General features: G+C 63.7%; 7 protein-coding genes across 7 annotated transcripts; 4 read left to right on the top strand and 3 right to left on the bottom strand.

Annotated features, from left to right (window-relative positions):
- Positions 1-922: 922 nt before the first annotated feature.
- On the top strand, positions 923-2,340 carry AAH (predicted protein; the record flags this gene model as incomplete). The annotated part of the gene is made up of 2 exons (XM_002504380.1): positions 923-1,119; positions 1,257-2,340. The coding sequence occupies 2 exons, from the start codon at positions 923-925 to the stop codon at positions 2,338-2,340; spliced, it is 1,281 nt and encodes a 426-aa protein (XP_002504426.1).
- An 88-nt stretch (positions 2,341-2,428) lies between these two features.
- Positions 2,429-3,469, bottom strand: MICPUN_84815 (predicted protein; the record flags this gene model as incomplete). The annotated part of the gene is made up of 2 exons (XM_002504706.1): positions 2,429-2,804; positions 3,009-3,469. The coding sequence occupies 2 exons, from the start codon at positions 3,467-3,469 to the stop codon at positions 2,429-2,431; spliced, it is 837 nt and encodes a 278-aa protein (XP_002504752.1).
- Positions 3,470-4,749: 1,280 nt separating this feature from the next.
- MICPUN_61637 (predicted protein) lies at positions 4,750-5,748 on the top strand (the record flags this gene model as incomplete). The annotated part of the gene is made up of 1 exon (XM_002504381.1): positions 4,750-5,748. The coding sequence occupies one exon, from the start codon at positions 4,750-4,752 to the stop codon at positions 5,746-5,748; it is 999 nt and encodes a 332-aa protein (XP_002504427.1).
- A 38-nt stretch (positions 5,749-5,786) lies between these two features.
- MICPUN_61638 (predicted protein) lies at positions 5,787-6,733 on the bottom strand (the record flags this gene model as incomplete). Its single annotated transcript, XM_002504707.1, has 1 exon — positions 5,787-6,733. The coding sequence occupies one exon, from the start codon at positions 6,731-6,733 to the stop codon at positions 5,867-5,869; it is 867 nt and encodes a 288-aa protein (XP_002504753.1). The 3' UTR covers positions 5,787-5,866.
- A 362-nt stretch (positions 6,734-7,095) lies between these two features.
- Positions 7,096-7,658, top strand: MICPUN_108955 (predicted protein). The gene has a single exon (XM_002504382.1). The coding sequence runs from the start codon at positions 7,130-7,132 to the stop codon at positions 7,550-7,552; it is 423 nt and encodes a 140-aa protein (XP_002504428.1). The 5' UTR covers positions 7,096-7,129; the 3' UTR covers positions 7,553-7,658.
- A 21-nt stretch (positions 7,659-7,679) lies between these two features.
- Positions 7,680-10,916, bottom strand: MICPUN_61640 (predicted protein; the record flags this gene model as incomplete). Its single annotated transcript, XM_002504708.1, has 2 exons — positions 7,680-10,749; positions 10,906-10,916. 2 exons carry the CDS (start codon positions 10,914-10,916, stop codon positions 7,680-7,682), a joined length of 3,081 nt encoding a protein of 1,026 aa, XP_002504754.1.
- A 430-nt stretch (positions 10,917-11,346) lies between these two features.
- Positions 11,347-17,098, top strand: MICPUN_61641 (voltage-gated ion channel superfamily; the record flags this gene model as incomplete). The annotated part of the gene is made up of 2 exons (XM_002504383.1): positions 11,347-16,937; positions 17,056-17,098. 2 exons carry the CDS (start codon positions 11,347-11,349, stop codon positions 17,096-17,098), a joined length of 5,634 nt encoding a protein of 1,877 aa, XP_002504429.1.
- Between the last annotated feature and the right edge of the window lie 17 nt (positions 17,099-17,115).

Below are 17,115 nucleotides of genomic sequence, written 5' to 3' on the forward strand. Positions count from 1 at the left end.
GTACAGGGCTATGAACACACCTGTGCACGACTCGAATCGACCGAACGAACCGCCAATGCGCGACGGTATCCCCCGCCCCCGCCTCCTTTCGCGGGGCCGGCGCCTCGCAACTTTTCCCGCACCGCTTGAAAAGAAACGCCGCCCTCCGACGCCGGGACCCGGTCCCGTTTCCCGCGCCGCCGCGCCCTCTCACGCGCGCTTTCGCCCGCACTTCGCCCTTCGCGGCCTAGAAAAGCCTCGCGACAAGCCAACCGGGCGGTGAGTTCGGCGTCCCTACGCTCGAACGACCCCCCGCGGTCAGCTTCGCCGCGCCTAATGGTTCAGCGGCGGATGGCGCAAACGACGACTTCGGCAACGAGGTATTCGGCAAAACCGAAACCTGACATTTCGCGTTCATTCGTATGACGATCCAGTCAGGGGAGAGATCCATTTTACCGTTTGGCGTCGCCGAAATCGATAGCGCGGGATTCTGCCGAGATCGACTCGAAAAGAGATATTTTTGTGAAATCGAAAACGCACGTGATTGGTCGCAAGCGCCGGTCTGCCGTCAGAGACGAACGTGTGGGTTCTTTTACTCGTCGATCGAGGGTTTATTTGTGGGCACCTTTCTGGAAAAAATCTACCTCGATGCGGTGGCAATTCTTCCCTTTCCCCGCCTCAGGAATTCTGAACTGGCGTATCTGGGACGCGATCAAGGTGTCCCTGTGGGATTGCGGTGAAAGTTCCATCGGGTTTTTTGGCAGCGGTTCGGGGGAAATTTTTCATCCATCGTCGGCTCGCGGCGTGAGCAAGCTGGCGTGAGCACTCGCCCTTCGCCTGCTCCGAGAATTTTTGGATAGAGAGAGGGGCTCGGAGGAGGGAGGGCCCGACACACCGCGGAGACGCACCGTCCGTGTCGAGACCAACGACACACGAGTGAGAGATGTCGGCGATGATGTTGGCGTCGTTGTCCGGCGCTCGCGTCACGCCGGTGCCCCACCGCCGACGCGCGCCCGCGCGCGCCGGGACGAATGCGCCTCGCGGGGTGCGCGCGGTGCGCGTGCGCGCGGCGGCGACGGAGACGGAGGTGCCTCTGGGGCGGCAGATCGAGGACGCGCTCCTTTCGGCGTTCCCCCCCAAGTGAGTGACACGACCGCCCCCCGCGTCCTTCGCCGCGGTCCCCCGACCCGCCCCGCGTCACCCCGCGCGCACCACCCGAACCCCCGTTTCCAAAAAACCCTCAAACTCACCCCACGCGACGTCGCCGACAACCGCAGCACCGTCGACCGCGTGCGCGACTCGCTTCGTTTCACGCTCGCCGACGGCGTGCACAGGGTTAACCACGAGGGCAAGGGCGTCCAGGAGGCCAGCTCCTACATCGCCGGTCTCACCGCCACGCCCTACTGGGACGTGCACGGCGGGTCCTTCCCGTGGATGGTGGAGCTCGAGAGGAACTTCGAGATCATCAGGGACGAGCTCAAGGCTGGGCTCGCCAACCCGGATCTCGAGAGGCTGGGTAACAGCGTGTGGGTGGCGGCGGTGAGGGACGACGCGGAGGGGTACGGCCCGGACTGGCGCACCCTCGTGCTGCAGGACCGCGGCGAGTGGGAGCCGACCAACTGCTCTCTCTTTCCCAAGACGGCGGCGCTGGTGCAAGCCGCGAACACGCCGTCGGTGGAGGTTTTCTTCGCGAAGCAGGCGCCCAAGACGGGCATCAAGCCGCACACCGACTTTACCAACTTCATCATGACCTCGCACCTCGGCCTGGACGTGCCCCCCGCGCCGCAGTCGTGGATGAAGGTTGGAGAAGAGACGCAGTGTTGGGAAAACGGAAAAGGGATGTGCGCCGACACGTCCTTCATTCACAGCACGTACAACGAGAGCGAGACCCAGGACAGGTACGTGCTCATCATCCGTTTCTGGCACCCGGAGCTCACGGACCACGAACGCAACGGCGTCCAGTTCCTCTTCGACGCCTTCGATGACCTCTCGCCCGAGGGACTAGCCGCCGCGTCGTCGAAAGCCAGGGCTCGCGCCGCGAAGTACGACGGCAGTCAGACGGGCGCTGACGTGGCGAACGACTTTAAGGCTTCGGTGCGGGCCAAGGTGAACGCCGGGACGGGGATGGGCGCGGACCTGACGCTGGGAGATGCCCCCGTCGCGACCCCAGCGCCCGCAAAGGCTGCCGCGGCGCCGAAGGCGAGCAAGGCGGCCAAGGGCGTCGCGGCTATGATCGCCGAGTCCAAGGCTGCGTCGGTCGACGCCGCGGGGGGTAAGAAGACGAAGAAGAACAAGCGAAACAAGCGAAAGGGCGCGGGGGGCGGCGAAGGCCTCGGCCTCCTGGCCAAGGGCATGAAGTGACGCGGCAAACGAAACAGGCTTGGCTCCCCCGATCATCGAAACAAGATTCTTTCACGACAAATCCCGCCTCCTATTTCTCGCTCGCTCCCTACACCGACCACACGCGCCAGGACGCGTCGTGCGACGCGGTCACGATCGACTTGGCGTCCGGCGACCACGCCACGTCGAACACCGTGTCCGTGTGGCCCGCCAGCGTGGCGATCCTCTCCCACGTGGACGCGTCCACGACCGCGCACGTCCCGTCCGCGCCCCCCGCGGCGAGCATCGCTCCGTTTGGAGAAAACGCGATCCGTTTCGTCTCCCGGCTCCCGTGCAGCGTCAGCGTCGTCACGACGCCGCCGTCGCACGTGCCCCGCGTGTCCCAGACGCGAACCGTGCCGTCGTCGGATCCCGTGGCGAGCACGCGCGAGTCGCGCGGGTGGAAGCAGACGCCGACCACGTCGTCGCCGTGACCCGTCAGCGTCCTCGCGCAAACCGCGCCCCCCGATTTCGAGTCCCGTTCCCGCTCGCGATTCCCGTTAGATTCACGATTCCCCCGTGTGTCGCACCGCACGTCCCACAGCTTGCACGTCCTGTCGAACGATACGGTGGCCAACACGTTATCGGCGCTCCATCCCACCCCGTACACCTCCGCGCCGTGTCCCGAGCAGTGCGCCACCGGCGCGTACCCGCCGTTTAAATCCCAGACGACGGCCGTGCCGTCGTCGGACGCCGTAGCCAAAAGCGGCGCGTTGGGCGCGAACGCGAGCCCGTTGACCTCGTCGCGATGGCCCTCCAGCACCCCGACGCATTCGTACGTCAGGTTTCCGTCGCGATCCTGCCAGAGTCGGCACGTGCCGTCGCCGGAGACGGTTCCGAGGAGTCCACCAAACGCGAGGGACGAGAACTCGCACGCGTAGAGCCCCGTCGAGTGCCCCCGGCACGTCGACGCCGTCCGTATCGTCGCAGGCCGCCCGCCGTGTGCACGAGTCACCGCGTGCACCTTGGCCACGCCGTCCCAAGACGCGGTGACGCACACGAACGACGACGACGACGACGCGTCTTCTCGCCGGGTCGCATTCGCCGGCGCCGGTCGGATAGCCGCCGCGTGGATCGGCCGAGACGTCTGCGAGTCGTGGACGTTCACCATCACGGCGGGGGGTTTCGGGGCACGCGGGTCGCCCCGGGATCGCCACAGGCCGGCGACGGCATCCTCCACGCGCGACGCGGCGGTCGCCAGCCGTGGGTCCCTCGGCGAGGAGCTCGGCTGCGGGTCCGGGTCCGCCGCCGGTTGGATCATCCGCGGCGGTTCGAGGCTTTTGACGTGTTTCGGCGCATTCGTCGTCCCGCCGGCGCGCAGCGCGTCGTTCTCCGCCCTCGCCGCCCTCAACGCCTCGCGCAGGTACCCGCACTCCTCCTCCAGCCGGTCCACGTCGGATCGCAACCGCGCGTTCTCCGCCGACGTGAACCGCCACCGAGAGGAGAGCTGCTCCAGCAGGTTGTCGACGGTTGGTGACTCACCGGTTGGTGACTCACCGGGCGGAAGAGCCGCGGCGGGTCCTGTGCGTGCGGGTCCTCCCGGTCCCTCCTCGACGACGATCGTGGGGACGTCGTCGTCGGTTGGGTCGACGGCGGGTGGTGACTCGCCGCCGGGTGGTGACTCACCGGGCGGTGACTCACCGGGCGGTGACGCATCGGGCGGGGCCGGCGGGCGCGTCTCGGCGTCCGAGCCGGCGTCGTCGGCGGCGGGGTCCTCGTTCGGCGCGAGATCATCCTCTTCCAGCACGAGATCATCCTCCACCGGCGCGGCGCGCACCGCCTCCTCCCTCACGGCCGGCGCCTCCTCCTTCTCCTGTTCCTCCTCCCGCTCGTCGTCGTCATCCTTCCTCGCCGGGGCTTCGATCTCGCGAAGACCGTCCGGGATGCCCACGCACCTGGCGGAACACACCGGGCACTTGGTCTCCGTCGCGAACCAGAGCTCGGCACAATCACCGCAGAGGTGGTGGCCGCACGCGGTGACGCGCGGGGGTTTGTTCGTCGAGTCCCGCAGCGCCTCCACGCCGTCGAGGCAGATGCTGTTTATTTTGGATACGGAGCGAGAGTGGCGCGAAGGGTCAGTGACCGGTGGGGTGGTGGACGGGGGGCGCGGGGGATGGACGGGGCGAGGCGCGGGGGGGTACGAGGCGATTACACGTCACTCGGGGACGCACTTGCACGCTATAACCATGCTCGATACTTCACAGGCCCGGGTCAGGCGGGCAAGGCGCGCGCGGCGCTGTGGTGGCTTTTTTTGGCCGCCCTGTCCTTCTCGTTTGAACTGTCCCAGACGAGTTCAAATGAGTGCACCCCCCCTGGGGGCCAGATCTACTGGCGCCGGGCCGCAGACCCGCCGATTAGATCGCCTCTCGCGCCGCCGCCACCGCGATAGGCATGTCGGACGGCAAATCCGAGCCTCTGGCGGACGTCAGCAACGCTTCGGCACCCCCCGCGGCCGCGGCCGCACCCGCCAAGGCCCTCGAGGTTCCCCCGGCTCCCGCGTCGGATCGATCGAGGCCCACCGACGGGTCCCCGCCCGCGAGCAAGCGCGCCAAGAAGGCCGCCGCCAACGTCGAGGACGCTCCAAAGCCCCTCAGCGTGCCCTTGCCGGAGTCCCTCGGAGATTGGAAGGAGTACGCGGAGAGCGAGCTGAGGCAGCTTCACGGGTTTCGTCGCCAGAACCTGCTCGACTGGTTCCACGTCAAGGGCGCCATCAACTGCTGCGTGGTGTCGTGCCCGGTGGCCAAGTTACGCGCGGAGATTCGCGCGCTGAGGGACAACGGCGTGTACGGTAGCAGCATGGTGCCGTACTTACAGATCCTGCGGACGATATTCGACACCGCGGAGGACTACGTGGACGAGGTCGAGACCGAGCCCGTGGAGCTCTTCTCGGAATCCGAAGACGAGAGCGACGAAGAGAGCGACGACGACGAGAGCGACGACGAAGAGAGCGACGCCGACGACGAGAGCGACGACGAGAGCGACGCCGACGACGATACCGATGACGACCGCGCAGCAAGCGACGAGGACGAGGAGGGCGAGGGAGCGGGGAAGGTCGAGGCGGTCGGAGCGCCGTCGGCGTCGGCGAGACGGACGCAGCCGTCATTGCCATCATCGGCCAAACCCAGGAAGGGGCACAGCGGCGGCGGACCCAAGGGCACACCTGGCGAGCCGTCCGCGTACCAGGTGGAGATGCGCAAGCGGTACAACCAGTTCGCCAGGTTTCTCGGATCCTACTTCGCGTCCGAGCGCGTCGAGCAGGCGTCGGTGAGCGCGCTCCTGAGGCACGACGGCGCGTCGGAATTCAAGGACGAGGAGGTGGTCGCGTTCCTCGACATGATGACACGGGAGAACAAGGTGATGCTGTCGGACGGGACGGTCTGGATCATATAGGCGCGGCACAACCCGGGGTTGTGTCCGCGCGCCGCGACATAGTGTATCAACAGCGTCATCTTAAGGTACTTAAGAAGGTACTCTCGACTCGCCGTCGACGCCGCCAAAAAATCCCGGGTCACTCCGCCTTTGCCTCCTTCTTCGCAGCCTTTCTCTTTTCCGCCTCCCTGTGCGCCTCCCAGTCCGTCCGCCGCTTGAAGTCGTCCCACGTCTCCCCGCGGCGCGGCACCCCCAATCGCTCGGCGACCAGGTCCGTCAGCGTCAGCGCGACGGTGCCCACGATGAGGCCGGTGAAGAACAGCGCGACGCACGCGGCGCTGTGATCGAACATCGCCCCCCTCAGGTCGTCTCGCATGTACATGATGAACATCAGGGCTCGGTCCACGTGTTCCCTGTGCCACGGCTTGGGCGCGAGTCCGATGGTGACGTGCTCGCCGTCGTACGCGTCCAGCGAGGTGACAAACTCCCTCGACGGGTACTTTGCGAATTCCGCCTCCGCAAACGCCACGAACGCCCTGGACGTCCTGTCCTTTCCCGCGTGCGTGAACACCTTCCCCTTGTAGAACATCGCGACGTGCGGGTACGCCTTGATCTCGAGGTCCTCGAACAGCTTGCGCGCGCCGGTGGACGCCTCGGCGACGGACGCGACGACGAACTTGTTGGTGCCCGCGTTGACGCCGCGGGTCAAACGGTCCGCGGCCGCGTCGAAGTCACCGGACATCTGCCGGCACTTCGAGCACCACGGCGCGTAAAACTTGACGAGGTGCGGCACGACGTCGGCCCCGCTGTGAATGCTGCCGGCGAGCTCGTCGCCGGTCATCTCCGTCGCGCCCGACGACGACGGGGGCGGGGCTGATGACGACGGGCCGTCATCGTAATCTGCGCCGAACTCGTCTTCCTCGGCGCGGACAGAGGTTGAGGCGGTGCATACGAGCGCGATGATCGCGACGAGGACCACCGCGCGGCCGCGTTTGCGCGTCGCCATGGTCGACGTGTGCGTGTGGGAAGACCGGCGTCCAAGGTGTGGTCAAGCAGCGATCGCAGGTCGTTGTTGACACGAATATCGAGAGTCGCAGATCGACTTTTGAAAATTGAAAAAACACCTCTTCGAGCCCGGTTCCGGGTGAAACCTCATACACGATGTGAAACAAAACTCGAAATGCCGATCGTAACGGCAAACAAAACAACCTCCGTGCACTCGTTTTGTTCAAAGATGAGAAAAATAAATATCTGGCGGGAGTATCCGGGAGGCGTGGCCGCTGGACCAATCAGCACCGAGATTTGGTGAATCTCGAGTTGTCCTACTAGGCAAAAGTGCAGGGGTACCGGGCGCCATTACCTCCCGCACGACCGCGCAGGATCGACTAACGATTGAACAAACATGATCGCCGCGACCCAGATGAACGCCCGCATCGCGCCCGCGTGCGCCAGGCGCGCCGCCCCATGCCGCGCCCACAACAAGGCCGTCCCCGTCCGCGGCAAGGCGAAGATCCCGACGAAAACATCCGCGATGGTCTCGGGAGGACGCGCGCCCCGAGGGTGCGTCTCCACGCGCGCCGCGGGCGACGACGACGGCGCGGAGGCGTCCACGTCCGAGAAACAGGAGGAAAAGTTCGATCTCGAGCTCGCGTTCGCCAACCTCGCGGCGAGGTACGACTGGCTCAGCGCGGGCATCGGAGCGCTCATGGGGACGAGCTACGGCGTGGTGCGGGGGCAGCCCGTGTCGCAGGCGCTGGGGATCACGGTTTGCGCCACGGTGGTGGCTCTCGCCATCGATGAGATGCTCAAGGACAACAACATCTAAATTTTAAGTCCACGAGTCGGGCTGCGATGCGAGGCATCCAGCCCCGGGGGAGCAGTTCTAGTTCAGTTTAGTCTCAGTTGAAACAGTAACCTTCGGTTCATCAGTCAACCTCGAGCTATCAGATCCCTCACTTCTTCTTCTTCGCTGGGGCCTCCTCCTCGCCGCCGTTGGCCTCCTTCTTGAGCGCCTTCTCCAGCTTCACGCGCGCGGGCAGCTTGGACGTCCAGTCCTTCATCTTTGCCTCATCCAGCTCGGATACCTTGTCGAGTAACTGAATCTTGTCCAGCAGCTCATCCACGGTGAGCTCCTCGCCAGCCTTGACCAGCCTCGCGACGCGTGCGGGGTTGAGCGCAGCCCTGCAGGCCATGTCGATCGCGCCCGACGGGTACCCGACGGTGCAGGCGCAGAGCATGTACATGTCGAAGTCGCGGGGGAGCGAATACGGCCGGACAATCTCCGGCTCGGCAATCTCCGGATCCTCGGCGGGTGGTGACTCACCGGGCGGTGACTCACCGGATCCTGGCGCGTCCGCGGCTGGCGCGTCCTCGGCCTCACCCTCGGTGTCAGCCGCGGGCTCGCCCTCCTCGCCTTCCTCGGCGGGTGGCGCGTCCGGTGCGTCCTCGGGAGCGGCGGGGGCGTCGTCAGCCGCCACCTCGGGCTCCTCGGCGCCGTCAGCCGCCGCCTCGGCGCTCCCGTCAGCCTTGGCGTCGGGCTCCTCGGCGCTCCCGTCAGCCTCGGCGCCGTCAGCCTCCCGGTCCGCGTCCTCGGGCTCGGGCCACACGAGCCCGGCGGCGACGGTCTCGGCGACCCTCCGTTCCACGCACTTCTCCCAGACGCGCCTTCTCGACAAATCGTCGGGCACAGGGCAGTACACGAATCGGCTCACCTCCTTCATGAAACCCCTCTGGTCCTTCTTGACGCACAGGTACGGCTCCGAGGAGCACCCGACGATCATCACCCGCTCACCCTTCTTCATGCCCTTGACCTCCTTCAGCAGATCCTTCTTGATCCGGTTGAACAGCTCCTTGCTCTTGTACTCCCTGAGCTTCTTCTTGTCGGAGAGGAAAACCTTCTCGAGCTCGTCGATGTATATCACCGCGGGTTGCATCGTCCGCGCAACCTTGAACACCATGTGGATCATCAACGTGGTCTCCTTCTTGCCGGGGTATTTGCCGTCGGTGTTTCGGGGTGAGAGGTTGAAGAATATGGCGCCGGTGTGGTTGGCGATGGCGTGCGCCAACGCCGTTTTGCCCGTGTCCTTGCAGCCGTACAGGAGCAGGGTCTTGCAGTGGCCCGGTATGGCGGAGTGCACCGTCTCGCCGCTCGCACCGAGGGGTAAAATGGCGAGCTCGGTCACCATCTGACGTACCTGCGCCATGGACGGATCCGGGAAGTACTTGTTCCGCTCGAGAGTGGCGCCCAGGATGTTGATATCCCCCGCGTACGCATCCAGCGTGTGCTCGGGAGGCACCGGCTGCACAATGCCCAGCTCCACCAGCTCGGCGTAGAGGCTCTCGATTGTTCGATCCGCGGTGAGATCCTTTCCTTTCTTGCCACCCGCCTTGCCACCCGCCTTGCCACCGCCGCCGCCGCCGCCCTTCTCCTTCTTCTTACCGTCGCCGCCCTTCTTCTTCTCGCCCTTTCCACCCTTGCCTCCCTTCTTTCCCTTGCCCTTCTTGGCGGGACCAGCCTTGGCGGCGCGTTCAGCCGCCACCATCTCGCGAAGGTTCTCCAACAGCAGCCTCATCTCCTCGTCAACCTCCTTCCGCACCTCCTCGAACACCACCGGCTTGAGCTCCTCCTCAACCTCGGATGATATGAACCGTTGGTCGAAGTTGCCGCCCTCCAGCCCCGTGTCGTGAACCTTGGACCAGGTGCGGTTGAACGAGTCGATGGCGTCGCGGAGGGGGTTGATAAACTTGGCCGGGCACTTGGGCTTTGGTTTGTCGTCCCCGCCCTTGCCCTTCTTCTTGGCCGCCTCCTTCTTTTTCTTCTCCTCCTCCGCCTTTTTCTTCTTCTCGGCGTCGGCCTTGGCCTTCGCAGCCTTGGGGTCGAGGTCGGCGTCGTCATCCTCCTTTGGCGGCGGGTTGAGAATGTCCCTGCTTCCGCCGGATTCGATGTCGGGGAAATCCGGAAACTCGCCAGTCTCCGGGTCCCTGTTCTCCAGGAACCACGAGTTGATCTTATCCTGGACCTCCTCCCGCATCTCCTGACCGTGCCTCTCCTTCACCCGGTCCTTCAAGTTTTCGTACGCGGCGAGGTACTCAGCCTGGTTGGCGTATTGCATCTTTTTGCGCTCGACGTTGTTGGCCAGGTCTCTGAGAATTGGGTCATCGCGCGGGTCCTCCGGCCGCGGCGCGGGTTTCATGCCCAAAAACACGAGCTCCTCGTCCATCAACCGGTCGTACTCGCGCCGCGCCAGCCACCCCCTGGTGTACTTTTGTATGATGGTCGCGATCTGGTCCTTGGTCTTTGTCGCCGCCAAGATGTTGACCCTCTCCTCCAAATCGCTCCTGTACTCCTCGGCGATGCGCTCGTCTTCTATGCGCTTCGCCTCGGCCTCCTCCGCGGACAGCGGGGGCGGAGCGAACACATCGCGGGTGAGGTACTCGGGCACCGGTTTGGTCCAGTTGACCCTCCCCACGAAGACGTTGGGTTTGCCGAGCTCTGGCTTTGTCGTCTCAAACTTGTGGATCAGAGCCTCGAGGAACTTGGCGCGGGCGCCGAGCTCGTGCCGCCTGTCGTCCACGAAGTACCTGGGTACCGGTATCTCCATCGCGTTGTACGGCAGGTTCATGTCCTGCAGCACCTCGTCCAACGACACGTGGTCCAACTCTCGCGCGAACTTCTTCATGACCCAGTGCCTGAGCTCGAGGCATCGGCCGATGGTCGCCTCCAGAGCCTTCTTGACCTCGACGCGCTTCTGCGGGTGGCTCATCTGGTCGTACGCGCGCTCCAGCCTTCGGAAGATCTGGACGTACCGCACGTACCCCCGCACCCACTCCGTCGGTTCGCGCTCGGGAAGCGTCGGGGGTAGTTCCTCGCCGGTCTCCTCGTCGTACTCTGGGCCTGGGGGCGGGGGCTGGTCGGGCGTGGGTACGCCGTCGGCGTCCACGACGGGTTCGGGCGGGGGTTGCTCCCACTCGAGCATGTACGCGAGGTCCCTCATGCACAGGCGCCAGTCGGCGTCGTACGAGCTGTCGACGCGGAGCGAGGGCGAGGGGGACGGGGGTCAGCGACCGGGTGCTCATTTTGGATTCCGCGCTCGGGGGATCGAGCCATTGCGGGCGAGAGCCCTGCGGTGGAGGGCGGGTTTCGGTTGGTCGATCGGGGGAGCGGAGGTTTGGACTCACGCGTTCGACATGGCGCGCGGCTTGGTCTACCTACAGCCGCGTCGCCTCCTCGCTCCTCTCAACGCCGGGCGTTCGCGCGCCGGCTCTCTCTGTCGCTACTAGCTAAGCTAGGTCTCCTAAATTGGGCTCAGAAAGCTGCCGTGGGGGTGAGCTCGATCTTCCTGTCCCTGCTGTGCCATCACGCACAGCACCAGTCCGCGATGCTGATGAGAAGAAACGAACAGACACAGTTTCCAAAACGGTTCGCGTCTCGGACCCGCCGAGGTCAACACGCCGTCTCATTGCGCGCCCGCGACGCGCACGAGACGCCGCGCGGGTACCCGGTGAAGACATCTCGCGTCGCCGCAGGACGCGCGTCCCGTCTAGCGCCCCACGCGGTGGTGGCGCGCGTCTCGAGTGAACGCGTCGTTTCCACTCATCGCGGCCCGTCGTCAGCACGCGATGGCTCCCCGCAGATCTCGAGACGACTCCGACGACTCCGACGGATCCGGAGACGAGGTGGACGTCGATGGCGATGAAAACGAGCGCGATGCCGTCGAGTACGACGAGCGTGGACGACGGATCCTCGCGGACGACATCGTAGCCGCGATACACCAGGCTCACGCGCGCGGTCTGACCGCCCCGATGCTCCCGCCCAAGCGGCAGATGAACCAGCACCGCGCGAGCGTGACTTCGCACAGGCCGGGGTACAGCAGCGTGGACGCGAGAGACGGACACTTCCATCCATCGAACGGCGATCTAAATCCCCGAGGAGCCGCCGAAGGGTCGTCCAAGGACGCCGCCGCCTCCGCCGCCGCGTCGTCGTCCGCCGCCTTCTCCGACCCGGCCAAGGGCTGGGGCGGCTTGGGCGACTTCAGCGACGCGGTGCTAAACGCGCTGGCCGCGAAGAGGCTGGATAAGGATAAGATGACCCACGGGCAGCGTTTAGAGGCGAGGCTGGAGGCGAGGATGCGCGGCGGCTCCGTGCCCACGGGCGATCGAGGGGGTCACAGGGACAAACAGCGGCGGGGAAGCGGCGAGTCCGTCGGCGGCGACGGCGACGACGACTTTCACCACCGACGACGCGCCGACTCCCGGTATCCCACCGATGATTCGCACGATCCAACGCACGATCCAACGCGCTCGGGGGCCACGATCTCGCAGCAAAGGGCGCTAAGGGCGCTGCCGGTGGTCAGCGCGCGTCGCAGAGCGCGCAGGGTGGGCGTGAGGGGCGGTCGTTCGACGCGGCGGCGGGTGCTGGATTCGATATCATCCGTCACATCTCGCGTTTCGTCGATGTGCGGCCCGGTGGTCGAGAGCGAGGACTTCGAGCTGCTCGTGGTGATCGTGATCTTGGTAAACTGCGTGTCGCTCGCGCTGTACCGGCCGACGGAGGGCACGGGGAGCGCGTGGAACACGCGGTTAGACCGACTGGAGCTGGGTCTCAACGGCTTCTTCACCCTGGAGCTGGTGCTGAGGATATCGCACAGGGGCGCGAGGGAGTACTTCAGGGACCCTTGGAACAGGTTCGACTTCGCGCTCGTGCTGGCGGGGTACTCCGGTCTGCTCATCGCCGCGCCGCAGGGCGGGGCGGACAGCGGCGACGGCGACAACAGCGGGCTGAGGGCGCTCAGGGCTCTCAGGGCGCTGAGGCCGCTCCGAACCATCACCCGGTTCCAGTCCCTGCGGTCTGTCGTCGTCTGCTTCATCGAGGCTGTTCCCCTGCTCGTCAGCGTCGTCGGATTCGTCGTGTTTTTCACGTTCCTGTTCGCCATCGCGGGTCACCAGCTCTTTCAGGAGGCGTACCACCAGCGGTGCGAGGATCCGGGCACGGGGGTACCCGAGACGTGGAACGACGCCTTCGGTTGCGACTCGATCGATAACCCGCAAATCACGGGTTCCAACCCCGCAGGGAGCGAAAGCGGCTCCGGACGGACGTGCCCGCCGTTCGACGACCTCGGCAATCCGCTCGAGTGCGTCTACGTCCACAGCGGGCGGGGTAACTCCGTGGCTGGGTACGACAACGTGGCGGCCGGGATGTTGACAGTCTTTCAGTGCACCACTCTAGCCGGGTGGGCGCAGGTGATGTACCGCATCATGGACTCGGGTTCTGAGGTTGCGGTCCCGTACTTCGTGCTACTCGTCTTCTTCGGTCCGTATTTCGTCGTCAACCTGTTCCTTGCGGTGCTGAAGACGAAGTTTGGCAAGGCTCAGTCTTTGTTCCAGTCCAAGATGAACGCGGTCAAAGAGTCGGCGGGGACCGGGGACAATTCCACCGCCTCACTCGCCAACCCAACCGTCGCGCCGTCATCTTCAACGCGGGTCGACGAGCCCGCACGATCGGACGACGCGGACGACGCCAAACCGAGCGATCGGCGCAGACGCAACACCCTCGCGCTGATATTCGCGTGGATTTGCGCAGTCGCCGCCGGCTACGCCGAGCAGCGTAGAATCGCCGCTGAGCGAAAGGAGGACGAGCTCGCGCTCACGCTAGCCCAACACGAGGCTGAGGGGATCAAGTCGTGGAGGCTCGAGTACCGACGAAAAGTGCAGGCGCTGAAGGAGTGGTGCTTCGAGGTTCAGGAGCACAGGTACTTCAATCGGTTCTTCCTGGCGCTCATCTACCTCAACACGGTGTTGATGGCAATGGAACATCACGGCATGAGTTCGCAGCTGGAGTTCGCGCTTCTGGTGACAAACTTTGTGTTCACTTTCTTCTTCACCGTGGAGATTGCCATCAAGATCACAGGCATAGGATTCTGGGATTTCTGGATGGACAACTTCAACAGGTTCGACCTCTGCATCGTTGGGCTGTCAGTCATCGAGGTTCTGGCCATCGGCGGCTCTGCGATCCCAGCTTTCCGATCGCTCAAGGGGCTTCGCTCACTGAAGGTGCTGAAGACGTTCAGGGTGTTTCGCATATTCAAGATGTTTCGCTACCTCTCGTCGCTGCGAATAATCGGAGAGGTCATCCTGTCCTCGCTCGGTTCTTTCATATCCATTGCTGTGCTCCTCTTCCTCTTCCTCCTCGTGTTTGCCATCGTTGGCCTGCACGTATTCGGCGGCCTCAAGGACCCCGACTCGTTCAGATACGGAGTGGACGACCCTCAGCTCGGCGGCCGCGCGTCCTTCGATTCATTCTACCACAGCTTGCTACTCACGTTCCAGGTGCTCACGTTGGAGGACTGGGAGTTCATCATGTTCAAGTCTATTGAGTACGCTGGGTGGGGCGCATCCGTGTACTTTGTCATGTGGGTCATCGTGGGTAAATACACATTCCTCACCCTGTTTCTGGCCGTCACCATGGAGGCGTTCGAGAGCAAGTACGATCCAAAAGCGAGCAGGGAGGCGAGGGTGGTGGCCAAACTGCTGCGAAAGAAGCGCGAACGACGAAAGAAGCGACAGGAGGCGTCGCTCAGGCGGCGGAAGAAAGAGAAGAAAAAAAGGAAGGAACTCGCGGAGGAGCGCCAACAGGACAAGGACGGAACGTGCGATGCGCTCGGTGACGAGGTCCTTTCCGAGGATAATGAGGTTGCGTCTACCGCGGTGGTCACGCTGTCGTCCCCCCCGGGACCCGTCGCCGTGACGGAAGCGTTCCAAGGCGAGCCACAGTCAAAGTCCGGGTGGAAGCCCAAGCGAAAACCGACCAGGTTCGCTTTCGGCTCGGGTGATAAACCCAACGGCTACGACAGCGATACCGCCAGCGGTGCGAGCAGCGGCGCGATGACGCCGTACTTACCTTCCGGCATGAGCTCCGGCGCGGTCACGCCGGGCGGTGACAGGTACGATATACCGTCTGGTTTGGTTTCCGGGATGATGACGCCGTCGTGGGGTGGGTCCAGCTCGGTGATCGGGTCTAGACATAACTCGTTCGGAGCGGTTCGGTCGATGATCGTGCGACGCATGAGCAAAGAAGATGACCTGCAGGACACGTCGTGCGGGTGCGTGCCGCCGCACCATGAGTTGAGAGAGCGGTGCTTCAATGTGGTCACTCACTGGTCCTTCGACCACCTCATGTTTGCGCTGATATTTGGGAGCTGCGTTGCTATGGCGATGGAACGGCCGGATATGGAGCCGGAGTTGCAGCGTGATCTGCTCATCGTCGATTACGTCCTCACCGCGTGCTTCGCCGCGGAGTCCGGGTTGAAGGTGTTCGTGTTCGGATTCAGGCGGTACATCCGCGAGCGGACAAACCAGCTCGACTTTTTCATCGTGGTGACTACGCTGCTCGAGCTGATGCTGACGTCAGTTGGGGGTTTGAAAGCGGTGCGGTCGCTGCGTATACTGCGCGCAATACGGCCCCTGAGGGCGCTGACCAAATCATCGGGCATGAGATTGGTCCTAAAATCCGTCGCCCTGAGCATCGGCGCCATGGTCAACGTGTCGGTGGTTATGCTCATGTTCTTTGTCATCTTTGGCATTCTCGGCGTCCAAGTGTTCGCCGGGAGGTTCTACCGGTGCAATGACCCGAGTGTTCCCGACCGAGCCGCGTGCGTCGGTTCCTACTACGACCCGACCGTCGGTAACGTGGCGGAACGTGAATGGTCCAACGCCTACCTCAACTTCGATAACCTTTACCGTGCGCTGATATCCCTCTTTGTCACCTCCACACTGGACGGATACGGACAGATCATGTTTGACGCGCTCGACATCACAGGTATCGACAAGCAGCCACGGATGGATCATAACCCCGCTGCGTTCGTGTTTTTCGTCGCGTTCATCGTGCTGTGCGCGTTCAGTTTGTTAAACCTGTACGTCGGCGTGATCTTCTACCAGTTTAGCAGGATACGGATGCTCTCGCAGACCTCGTCGATTGACCTCACCGAGGAACAAAAGGAGTGGGCCGAGATGTGTAAGAGCGTGCTTCGCATGCAGCCGCTTAAGAAGCTACCTCCACCTAAGCAGTGGTGGCGTAAGGTCCCGTTCCGCGTCGTGTCCGATAGAAAGTTCGATAGGATCATCATGGCCGCCATATGCGCGTCAGTGCTGGTCATGTCTGCCGGTTGGCACGGCGAACCAGCGGGATGGACCGAGATGAAGGACAACTTCAACCTGGGGTTCACGTGCGTGTTCATCGCCGAGGCCGCACTCAAGATCATCGCCATGGGGTTCGTGGAGTACTGGAGCAGCTCGTGGAACAGATTCGACCTGTTCCTGGTGTGCGGCAGCCTGGTGGACCTGTGTGTGCAGGACCTGTCAACCTCCGTCGCGCGGCTTATTCGACTTTTCCGGGTGTCGCGCATGTTCCGGCTCATAAAATCGTTCAAGGGACTCAAGAGCCTCTTCGAAACCCTGCTGGTGTCATTACCCGCGTTCTGGAACGTCGGGGCGCTGGTGCTGTTATTATTCTTCATATACAGCTACGTCGGCGTCCTCACATTCGGTACGGTGGTTAGGGCCGACTCCATCAACGAACACGCAAACTTTGAATCTTTTCCAACTGCCATGCTCACCCTGTTCCGAGTGGCGACAAACGACGAGTGGGTGGGCCTGATGCAGGACTGCAGCCGCCCGGACGCAAACGGGAGCTGGGTATCGTACCCGTACTTCATATCCTTCGTCATCGCCGTGTCCATGATCATGCTCAACCTGTTTACCGCGGTCATCATCGAAAACTTTGAAAACACGCAGGACCACGAGCAATGGAAGCTGTCCCCAAACTCTCTCGAAGGTTACGTGTCAACTTTCAGGGAGTTCGACGATGGAACCGGGACCATCTCGGGTGTAGATCTTGAGAGGCTCTTGAAGAAGATTCCGCCGCCGCTTGGCATCGGTCAGTACTCCTCTGGCGTTCTCACCGTGCACTTCATCAAAGCTCTCAACGTGCCGCTCAGTAAGGAGGGCAGGGTACCGTTCAGGCGGACAGCATTTGAGCTCGTGCGGCGGGTGTGCGAGTGCGACATGCCGCCGGGTGAGATGCGCGACAGGATCGAGTACGGGATACGTAAGGCGTTCCCGGATATATGGGAGCCCATACCGGACGAGCTGTCGTGGTCGGCGCTCATGTGCGTGATACGGGTTCAAAGGCACTGGAGGGAGGTGACGGCGGCGAGGTGCGAACGCGCGCGGCTCGAGAAGATAGCCGCCAAGAAGAGGGAAAAGGAGGAGTTTTCCCCCAAGCCCGCGGGACGAAGGATGTCTCTATCGTTGCCGACCAACCCCCTGACGCAGCTCATGCGCTCGCGCAGGTCCTCGAGGGTGGCGCCGGATCTGACCGACCACCGTTTGGCG

The sequence above is a fragment of the Micromonas commoda genome, chromosome 9, assembly GCF_000090985.2.
Source record: "Micromonas commoda chromosome 9, complete sequence".
NCBI lineage: Eukaryota > Viridiplantae > Chlorophyta > Mamiellophyceae > Mamiellales > Mamiellaceae > Micromonas > Micromonas commoda.